We start from the raw sequence: 12,116 nt of genomic DNA on the forward strand, positions 1-12,116 counted from the left end.
ACAGGAAAACACTAAAATCGAAGAAGACCTAATACTGGGATCTTTCCTATGTGTATGGACAGGTCATTATTTCTGTTGTGTTACACACTTTAACAGCACCCTTTGGGTAACACATAAAACATTTAAAAAATAAAGTGTTTCAGAATGTGATACATTAAGATACCATTGTACTGAATTGCCTTACCACCATACTATCAGAATTTCTTTACCTATTTTCCACAAAACTGATATTGATGCACTTTAAACAGTTTCCCTTTACTTTAACATAATTCATAGAGCAGCTCAAGTCAGAAGTGACTTAGTTCCTTTTTTTTTTTTTTTAACACAAAGTGCTTATAGATTCAGTAATATCATTTACCTGGGTGAGCCTGTCGCATGTGATAGGTCACTGGGTATGGATGGGATTCTCCACACAGCTCACAGATGGTGTCTTTCTCTGGTCCACCCACGGCCAGCTGGGCCATCTCACCAAACAAATTACCCCTGGGTCGAACTTCTGTCTTTTCCTTTTTCTTTTTGTCTTTTTTGGCCTTCTTATTCTCTTTTTCACACTCTTTCTTTTTAAGGACTGCACAAGAACCGGGACTTGGAAAAATCATATTCTGGGAAGCTGCTTTGATAGTAGCCAAAGAGATGTCTTCCCAAAAAGCCACTAAATGTTGTAAAGTTAAGGGAAGAGGAGATTTGGACTTCATTGGGTGGTGCATAGACATTTCGAAAGTGGCTTCGGTTTTCCCATCCTCACATTTTTCATGCAGAGGCGGTTCTTTAAGCATAGACAACACCTTATTTTTGTTGATACTACCCATTTTAGATATATCTGGTCCATGAGGTGCAATATTAAACATATTCAGTGCAGATGATATCTCCAATGAATGTCTATTTTTTAATTTGGTTTCTTTTTCTTCTGTAGGCTGTTGGCTGTTTAAACTATTTCTTATAGGAGCATGTTCTTTGGAAAGTTCAGGATTAAATTTTAAGAAAGAAGAACAGGCCATTGCATCATGTACTATGCCTTCATGCCACAGGAAAGAGGCAAAGACTGCTCTGGCACACTCAGCCACGGAAGGAGACATGGCTTGCTTGGCGGGCTCCAAAGGTTTGGATCCATCTCCTTTAAAGAGAAAGCTAGATTTTTCCTTTTTGGGCCTGCTGTGCCTATTAGCACATTTTCTACTTATTTTGGGGGATGCTCTCATTTCCTGTTCATCTTTCAGTGGTGCTTTTCCTATGCTGAAATGAACTTTATTGGAACTTTCATCGACACTCTTAAATTCACTGCTTTCGTCACAGGTGCTATCTGTTAGACTATTTGTTTTTAAAGTACTTGAAGTGCAGACCTCGACCACTTCACTGTGAAGGTTTTCTTGTACCACATGGGGAGAAGGAGCTCTATTTTCGGATCCAGGGGAATCTTTAGAATCCTTTGGTACTGGTTTTGGTTTTGGTGATGTTGATCGTCCCCTTAATGGTTCTGTGAGGGGCATTTTCTTCTTGCGTAGGGTATCTGGGTCAAGTGTGTAAGAGTCTGATTTGGAACGTTCCCGAGGAGGATCAAGTTTAGTTTTAACAGGAGCAGTGCTTTTTTGAGGTAGATTTTTATCATGTGGTGAGGAGGAGCGTGGAGAACTAGCACCAGATGGGCTAGACCTATTGGTTGGGAGAGTCTTTGGCTTAGGAGATGATGACCGAGAACCTGGTCCTGGGGATTCAGCTCTAAAGCTAGAAGACATCCTCCCATCAGATTTTAGCGTCTGCAAGGTATTATGGTTGGGGGACAAGGACCTACTATGAGAGTCTGACCTCAACTTTGCAGCATCAGATTTCAACATAAGGGATTCACTAGCTGATAAGCCTTCTGTACCCCTTGGCTTCTTCTGATCAGCAGTAGTCCGGCTCATACGTCCATCAGGTTTAAGAGATCTGCTGTGTTTAGAGGACAGTTCTGATTTTCCTGAAGTAGAAACTGGTCTAGAAGATGTTGAGATAGTTCCTCGGTCACCTGTATGGTCCATTTCATAGTGAAAATTGTTAATAAAACTATAACTTACTAACAATATAGCCACTAAATATTGAATAAAAACATAGCTAAAAAATTTATATTGTCATAGACAAAAATACTTGAAGAATAAGGGAAAAAAGGGTACTATTTCTTGTAAAATTTCTATTGCATCATTATACAACCATTTCCACCAAAAACTATTTTCATGGATGTACAACAGACTGAACAAATAATACCTATGCATCAGTATGAATTATCCATGATATCTGAATCTCAGCGCCAGTATAATTATTCATTAGAATTTAAATTCAGGGACAGACTAGAAAGAAAAACCATAACTATTACTTTTCTTGAATAAGAAATTAAAAACTGTGTGTTTTAAAATATAAAGTAGTTGAGCTAAATTTCCAGTAGAGTCATACCTCACATCCTTATTAGGATAATGGTACAGATCTTACTGAACTAGGAAACTGAATTTATATATAGATACATTTATTATTTTCAAGTACAGAAATACACACAATTAGGCTGATAAAGAGCTGCTTATTAGGAAACACAAATAATGATTGGATTAGAATTTATAATTAATATATGAATGCCTGAAAGTTATTATTTAATTACATGTAATTCAGGCAGTCTTATTGTTTATAAAGATTGTATTCTAAAAGTTTATTTAGTTCATTAAGTTTAGTTGGTTAGAACTTAGAGCTGTGTCTTCTTGGAAAAAAAAATGGTGGGATCCTCAGAATTAGGAGTATATGTCTGAATCATGGGGCCCTGAAAGAAGAAGTCAGGAAAATAACGGAAAAAAAGGATAAAAAAATGTCTCTCTTTCCCAGGCAGAGCACTAGGTATTTCCACAGGGACACCATTTGTTTTTGGCATCCTGGTCCTCATGCAGTGCCTCTCCTTCCTCAGGCTTTCCTTTGAGGCATTAGAGCCAGGCTGTCTCTGTCACCAGTAAGTGGTCAACCTAGAACATTACCTTTCTTCCCTAAAATAAAAATGTCTACCTTTAATGCACATAATATTAGTTGTCAGGAGAAAAGCAATACGATTAAAGTGATTCAAGTGGTATTAAAGACTGAAAACCCATAAACCTTGCTAGAAGTATTTATATGTTTTGAAAAAGGGTATGTGGTAAAGTGTGATGGCTCTCTTAACTGGTTATACTGCAGGTATCTCTTTTTTTGCAAAAGGGATACAAACAAATTTGGGTAATGTAGGGAAATGTTTTTTGGCTGGCTTGTGTGTGTGTGCATGGGCATATGCAAGTGCACACAGGTGTTTGCAGTCTACACTCTAGTTGTCTATAGGTCAAGACAGTATTGCCATAGAATCAGACAGTATTGCCATAGAATCTGCCCTCCTAATGGAAGGTCCATAAGGACTGGTATTTCTGTCTGCTACTCTTCACTGATACAATGTCAAGAATGGGTCCTGGAATATAGTACATGCTCAATAAATACTTTTTTCTTCTGCTAGTCCCAAATTTCAGATTCCCTGAAAATCCACTTTTTATAATTATGACTGACAAGGCCACAAGGAAAACTAACTGTAGCCACTATGATGTAAGGGTCAGATGCTTCAGAGTCTTGTAATTCTGTGGTAAAATAATGAAGTATGGCAAATGGTGTCTCTAGAGCACATTAATGAATGGAACAGTTATTTTAACTGCAACATAACAGTGTTCAGAATAATTATTCTCATTCTTTGAATGAGCAAAATATACTAAATATAATGCTCTTCAGTTTCTACAGTTCTTTATCATTCTATCACGAACTTCATTTATCATATGTAGTATGTGTTCTTTGTATAAAAATAGTGTAAGAGACCAGGCTAATTTGAGGGAAAAGCGGTGAAAAAAATCACAATATATAAAAAAATTTCTAGATACTGATGTTGCCTTGGTAGAGCACAGATAAAAAGATGTAAAATCCTGACAAATAAGTGCTCTCAAACTGTACAAAAGTAGTTTAGCAAACTGCTGCTCGTCTTATTGATCTAATAGTAGATCCACAGAGCAAATTTTATAAATAAACTGTATTTGGTAGAATTAAATACCAGTCTAGTCCTTTCCACTAATTTTCAATGTGTGATGTTTGGAGTACTAGTTTTTGTTACTAATTTGACAGCTGGAAGTGCTTTCACCATCACATTTATTTCAGAAGCTGAACGATACGTAACAGTAAAACTAGACAAATAAGTAAACAGTAAATCAGTTTGCCAGTCCTTTCTTTAAGAGATCAATTTGTGAATCGAAACAGGTTTGCTTTCTAAATCCATGGTGTGCAATTCCTCATAAAGGGAAATCTCTGTGGTTGGCTGAATAATGGAATCTTACAAATATCAGGAACACTACTTGTTATAAGTTAGCAAAAAATGTTTGCTATATAGAGAGGGTTGGAGGGCACAGGCACCTGTACACTTAATTTCTTTGCCTCTAGTATGGTGAATATTTTCTCAGGATCTGTAAGTGGTCATAGCTAAATATCTTTTGGGAGTCCAAGTATATAAATAATGCAGAGTTATTTCTACCTGAACTGTTAACTGCAAAATTATAAACAAATCCTTTTGAAAAATTTACTTTTCCAAAATGTATTTCATATATTTTTTAAAAAGAGTCTCATGTTTGTTAAGTATCGTAGACCCATGTGCTGCTAATTGATGTTTATTTTCTTCATTTGGGTTTAAAAAGTTTTGGAGCATGTAGCAAGTATTAGGAAAAACTGTCATGTTGTAGCTGCTTGAAATATCAATAAATATAAGAAATATCAATAAATATAAAATATTTAGAGCATATATAATACTTTCACATTCATCACTTAATTTAGCTTAATTTTTTATATTTATTGTATGTAAGTTTAAGTCATAGTAGGCAAAAATTGTCTAACCTCAATGGAATTCTGAAGAAAAAATAATACAGGGCAGGATGGAAATTTAGTAATTTCAAACAAATTGGTAAACATGTTAAATGTTACATATTTATTCACTAATGACCTGTATAATTTTTTTGTGCCAAAATCATAAATCATCAGGTTATGTAATACTACACTATAACTAACATACCATAATACTATATTGTGCTATGCCATGCTATGTATCAGGTTACACAACACTATATACTGTAGACATCAGGTTCTACAATACTATTTATTATCCTATAGGAATATATAGTATCACTGTCAACTGTGAAAAGGAGAAATGTAAAAACGTTTTATTGATTTCTCAGAAAAAGGAAAACTACTTGAAAAACTTCTGCAATACGTTACCCACTGGTGCAAAAATAACTTGATAAGATTGTCTTAAAATACAGGATTTCAAGTTTAATTAAATATTACTTTAAGACAAAAAAATGAGTAGGCATCTATAGTCTTGTAAAAGACCAAAAGCATATTTTTAAACTACCTGAAATTTTACCAGTTGTCATAGTAGTTTGAGTATTTCTAAATTTAAAATATTAAAACTAAGTAATTAAGAAAATGCTATAAGGAAGACTCAATGCCAGATGGGACATGTAGGTTTAGACCTATGTATCTACATATGTATATCTATCCTGATACCTAAGTTAAACTGAAAAATTTCAACTTAATTATCAAAGTGTTTTTCATAAGAAACTGAAACAGGAAAATGATTTAACATTCCGTAGCAGAAAAATAAGTTTAAGACTAACCCTGTCACATGACATACTATGTTCTTACAGATCACAATATGCTTTATGCCTTACACATATATACCACCTTGTTCTGATAATATTGACTTTACAACCCCCAAATCAGGCACTTCTTTCTATATACCTATTTTGTTTAAGACCTTATATAGGTCTGAAATTAAGTAAAAACAATATTTAACCTATAAATATAACAACCATGCATATCAATAGGTTAATTAATAATATAATATTGAATAGATACAACACAAATTACCCCAAAATATCAAATTTTAAATAAAATGATAAACTTTAATCCAAAAAAATGGAATGGGATGGAAATGACTGAGGTGAAATAATAAAACTTTACTGAAACCTCCTATGTTCACTACGAATGGCCCATCCATGAATGCACGCATACCCACCCTTGAGTTTGTGAGACAGAGATGAGAGAGCAGAGGCAGGCCCAGCTACACCATAAGTTTTGTAAATGCGCTCGCGAGAAGCAAGGTTGTGAGATGGAGATTCTATAGTGGAAAACATTGGCAAAGAAGCAGCACAGATTCAATGGAAAAAAAAATTCAGCAGAGAACACAAGCAGAAACAAAGCATTTCAAATGGTATGCACAATCACCTCAGTAAAAAGTTTATATTTTGCTAAATTTTCCAACAGGTTTATATTTCTCTAAAATTAAAACGGAAAACAAAGGTCAAATTGATTTAAATGGATAAAGATAGCTCCAAATGCATTAAAAGTTAAGTAAGGCTCATTGCTCTCATAAACCAAATATGAACATTCCTTTTTAGACTAATGTTTCTTTAACTCAGTTTTCTTTTCTTTGGTGCTCATTTACTTATAAATACAAGTTTATAAGTAAATTTTTTTCTTTTGTAAATAGTGGGAGATACAGAAATATTACTTACAGTTTAGCATAGCTACTGTCACCTAGTTTTCTATATGGACACATGACTATATGATTTTTCCAGTATGTATGGAAACACAGTTGACTACTTTTCTAAGTCCACCTTTGGTGGGAAACGTTAGTGCTACTGTTCTGTAGAGCCTATTACTGAGATACCAAATTTTGTTTATAAAAAGTTTTGTAACACAAACAAAGCAAAGCAAATTTATAAGTCACTGAAAAATGTTAGACACATTAATGATTTACCATGCAGAAAATGAAGTACTTAAAATTATCATTTTTCCAAATAATTAATAGAACTTCTAAATTGTAGTCTTTTAAAAGCAGTATCTTAAAAAAACCCTCTATCTAAATCTGAAAAAAAAATCCATTTTATTTAAAATTTTAACTCATAGCAATGAAAATAAATGTAATCAGTTGAGCTAAAATAAATTCAGGTAGTAAGGAGATAACTTTCTTGTTACTGAAATAAAAAATTGGATACAACATACACTTTTCTCAATGCAGAAAAAGTAATAGTTGACTGATTTATTAGTGTGGCCAAGATTAAATATGAACTACTCATAAGCCAAGAAGTCCTTCCATGCAAGGTACTATGTATTACGTGTCAGGCACTGTTCTAGAAACTGAAGATAAAATGATGAACAGAAATAAAGTCCATATTCTTATGGAGTTTATCTTCAGGTAAAAGGAGAGGCAACAAACAAATATATATTAGATCAAGTGGTGATGAACTTGGGAGCCACAAGCATGCAGATGCTAAGTGACATTCCATGCCTGGAGAGGGCCAATTAGGGAGTGAGGTCCAGAAGAGACAAAGCCCTGGGACATTCCTAGGAAGACAGAACAGAGGAGGATGCAGAAAAGAGAAATGAACAGTCAATGAGGTAGGAAATATCCAGCAGAAGGTATTTCAGGGAAAAAAAGAGGGATCAACTCTGTCATACACCACTGACAGATCAAGTACAATGAGATCTTAGCACTGACAAACAAAAGTGACTAATTTCTGTGAATAAGAATGACTGCAAGGACTCCTTGCAGTGGTTCAAGAGACAAAGGTAGGAGTGCGTGGAGAGATGGGGCATACACGCCCTCAAATCATCATCTAAGTTAAAAAAAAATCTTAAATTTTTAATGTTTTTGAGCAACGTTGTTTTTGAAATCTATAAGACCTCAAAGGTACCAAGCACTGCAAAAGGAATTCTTCTGCTATTTAAATCTCATATAATACAAAGTCTGCAACTGTCACTGAAAATATCTGTTAGGAGGGTACCAGCTTTCGAATGGAACAGTTAATTCAAGGGGAATTCAAACTGCAAATGTAAGGATACAGTCGTGGCTTGCTTGCTAAAGTCTGTGAAGACAGGGTTTTTAACAGGAGGACACAGGAGAAGGAATCAGAATACTATCTTAATTGGAAGCACCCGTAAGCATAAATGTGAAAAACAAGGCAATTTGCAGGGTAAGATGTTAGAGGTTTAAGGACAAACTCCTGGAAAAGGTTTTGAAGCCAGAACAGCTTTGAAGTCTTTTCAATATGTTACAAAGCCTAGAGAGATTGAATTCCTAGGTATGATTCACAGTGAATAAGAAACATTTTTTGAAAGTCTTAAATGCCTAAAGAAATTAAGCTGTGACTACACACACCACTTGTTTTATGCATTTAATTTTTACAAAATTTGCTCATATTTGAACATAATTTGATATAGTTAACTTTTTAAAAGATGTGTATTTTTCAATTTAAAAAGAGAAACAATCCTTAAGACATACACTGATATCTATGCACAAAAGAAAGTCAGTCAACTTTCAGGCAATTTGTTGGAAACGAAATAATCATGTTCTTTTTAAAATCTCACTTTATAGGAAAAACAACCAATTATTAAATTTGCCTCTGTGGAATTCTGATTATTTTGGGTGCAATATATAGTTCACTAAAGAGAGTATTAAAACAATATAAAAAAACGGGATTTTTCTCCAACATTTATTTGAAGTCAATGTTGTGTGTTTAGTATAAAATATCCCTTTATTAACAATACGGTTCTTTATGTGTCATTTATTCTTTGTTTTCTTTGTTTTGGATCCCGACTATTAAGTTCCCTGGGGAACTTAGTTCATTTTCTGATCACAGCAACTCTGAGTTCACTGTAAACTGTACTTAAAAAAATTACTCCTTAGGTACTGATAATAAAAAAGCAGTATAACTTTAATTTTTAATAAGGAAAACATTCTTGTTTCAGTTTAACAAGGACAAATTGTGGTTTTGCTGTAAATATTAGAACCTTGACCTTGTCACTGGGAACATACACTGGAAGAATCAAAGAATATGTCACCATCTGGTGGCAGCACACAAAACTGCAGTTCTGGGATTTAAAAAGTGGCATATACTCCTTTTCATTGTTAAATCAACAATTAAGCAATGATCAGAAATGTTAAACGGAATATTAGAAAGGACACTATGTTGGAAATACATTATATCTGAGAGGTCAGGTGTCTAATCACATCGCCTATGTACTAGCCTGATACTCAGACAGGGGAAGTAATATTGATGGACTTTTTCCCACAGAACATGCTATAGGAGACTACAAATAACTGGCAGAAATAGTCTTCAGCATCTATTTTTGCTTCTCGTCTAGTTCTCAATCTTAAGGAGATTTGGATTGGATTTTATAGTCTCAGTAAAATTACTACATGTAACCCTAACATAGATATTTGAAAGAATTTGAGGAAGTTTTATAAATAAACCTATGACAATGCTTAAATTTCACTGTATTCTGTCCATGCTTATACATACCTACATTGGTGCGTATATATATTTTTAAATTATAAGAAAGAAATCTAATTCTATATATCCTTCATAAGCAATGATCATAAAATTTCATTGAGCTTATGGTAGAACAACAGGGACAGTGTTCCTGACTTTCTTCACCTGATTTAAATCCCAGTACTGTACATTTGTATTCTGCTCTGAATAGAACTTCAGATATTTTTGACAGTATAGACACCTTCCATAGGCAGTAAATGGTTAAGTCTAACTTGATATTCTGGAAATTATTTTAAAATTATCTATTTTTAAAAATAGAAAAAAACTAGTTTATTGGTTCTTGAGATAATATATAAATTAAACATTCAACCTGGTCAAAAGATGTGAGTAACTGAACAATATGCAGATAAAACAATTAGTATAATTAAGTATAATAATTATTTCCACTTCTATTAATAGTTTGGAGGATTTAAAATAAGGTGATAGTAATAATTACAAACTCTTAGCTAGTAGCTATCTGGACAGACAGCTTTAGATGCAGTATCACTGCATGATCGGTAAAATCAAGAATCTTGGTAAATTTATCAGGAAAAAAGCTGAATTATGTGAATACTAAAGGAGCTTAAGAAATGGAATAGGAAATAAAATTTATTCACATAAAGGTTAGTATACTAAATGAATTATAAAATAATGAAAGCTAGAACAAAATTTCCAACTGAAAGATAAAACAGAAACAGGCTTTTCATTAGTATATAACATTAACCTACATGATAAAAAAGTTGGAAGGAAGATGGATGAAAATCTGTAAGGTGGATATAACCCCCAAAACACAATGGGTCTCTAAATAACTTCTAGACATAACTGCACCTGCATAAAACATACTCATAGCATATTACTGAATACATAGTAAATTCCAAGTAACTATGGTTAAGGGATATAACATTAGGGAAAAGTGTATCATTTCAGAGTTTTTGACAGCTGAGATAGGAAAATTCTGAGCAAAATCTGATGTGTGTGTATCCTGGGCCTTAGAAAGAATAACTTCAAAAAACTCCATGAAAAGGTTAAGTATTACTCCTTCAGCGATAATGTGAGGCACAAGAGAGCTGGGGATGCTCTAAAAAATAAAAATCTGGCTCTCCACAAACTTATTAGTTGCAAAGCAAAAAATGGTAACTATCGATCAGAGATATCAGACACTTTGGTCAGGTTCAGGATAACCATGTATTGTCTTAAGAAGGATACAACTTATGTAGCACAAAGACAGCTAAAACTGAAACCAACACAAAAAGGCTTTTAGAGAAGATAATAATGTTTGAAGGAAGAAGAGAGCAGGCACATAAATCCAAGTTTCCATCTGTGCCACACCTTCAAGGTAGGCAGGTAAACAAATGGACAAATTTTGTGGTATGATTACAATCCAGGATAGAAAGGACCTCTCAGTCTTGGAAACAAAGCTGGCTTTTATACACTAACATTCATAATATCTGAAAATAGTGTTACTATATGAAGAATCAATCTCAAGACAAATAATAAAGTTATGCTGTAAAATGTACACTGAGGAGTAGCTAGGAAACCTCAATTGTCCCTTTCCAAATTCTTTCTTGCCACTCCTTCCACACTGAGAATAAAACTGCTCTCTCTCTGGCTGTGATTTCTTCCAACCTTCCTTGGTGCATAAGAGATGTTAACTGCTTGCATCAGAAGGCAATAATAATAATACCCTCAGATAACATTTACTGGGCACCCCAGTTTATGGATGGGGTAAACAGGGCTCAGATGTGTCAAGTAACCCAACTAAATAAAGCTAGTAAGTGGCTGGAGAGGAAATTTAAGTCTTTCCATCACTTCACCTCTATAAGCTAAATAAACACAATGCTTTATATTAGTATCCTCAAATGTAAATAAATATGCATGCAGGTACTCAAGAGGACTTTTTTAGTTACATTTAGCAAATTTTGGTCTCATTTAAGAATGTGACATACAGGTGTAATAGAAAAACTCTTGTTGCAAGGTAACCTTGAGGTTTCCTATCTGGGCTTGAAAGTCCTGTCAAAATAACAGATAACATAACAAATAATAACAAAATAATATATGTTACATGTTACATGGTTAAAATGCCTGGGAGAATAGTAAATTGTCTTCATTATCATTTTTTCTACAAGAAAAATAAAAACAAACTATTTAGCATCCTGTACAGTAGATATAAAATGCCCATATTAAACACAGTCATTTGGAATAGTTTCTCAGTTGGAGGATCATGCTTAAGTATAAACTCAGAATTAACATAACAGTACATTAGACACCATATCATCATATTATAGCGGTTTTAATTAGTATTGAAATATTCTTCCTCTTCTTTTAAGCTGTACACTGAGTAAATACTGGAATATCTAGCATAAAATAACAAGAAATACATGACCTTAAATTCATGGTTTACACTGAAGAAAGGGATCATCTTAGGCATTTACAGTCAATAAATATTCCTTCAATGCCTATGATGTGTAAGAACTGGTCAGGGGCTATAGGACAGAAAATGATGTTTTCAAAAACGAATGTGTAGACAGTGAAAATAAGCAGTGTGATATTCTTACAGAAAGCAGGCAGAGATAGCATTCTCCACCTCAGTTCACTAGAACCTCATTGCAAAACTGCTTACCAACTCTAAAAATTACAAAAATTATTTGAAATAAAAAAGTAAATTATAGAACAGTAAAGAAAAAGCCTATATGCACACTTCTCTCTCTCTCATGCCTATCCACGCATAAGACAAGGGAAATT

General features: G+C 33.8%; 1 protein-coding gene across 11 annotated transcripts in view; it reads right to left on the reverse strand.

The window, feature by feature from the left end:
* MYCBP2 (MYC binding protein 2) overlaps positions 1-12,116 on the reverse strand; it is a 262,122-nt gene that overhangs the window by 52,218 nt on the left and 197,788 nt on the right. For 9 of the 11 annotated variants that reach the window (XM_028106119.2, XM_028106120.2, XM_028106122.2 and 6 more), the window contains one exon: positions 359-2,002. In XM_028106119.2, coding sequence (XP_027961920.1) covers positions 359-2,002 — 1,644 coding nt within the window. Of the gene's footprint in view, positions 1-358; positions 2,003-6,076; positions 6,179-12,116 lie in introns of all 11 variants that reach the window. The other 2 variants (XM_088021879.1, XM_088021878.1) reach the window with 1 other exon arrangement.

The sequence above is a fragment of the Eumetopias jubatus genome, unplaced genomic scaffold (genome assembly GCF_037043125.1).
Source record: "Eumetopias jubatus isolate StellerSeaLion01/CBP00866 unplaced genomic scaffold, mEumJub1_p1.0 scaffold_3, whole genome shotgun sequence".
Taxonomy (NCBI): Eukaryota; Metazoa; Chordata; class Mammalia; order Carnivora; family Otariidae; genus Eumetopias; species Eumetopias jubatus.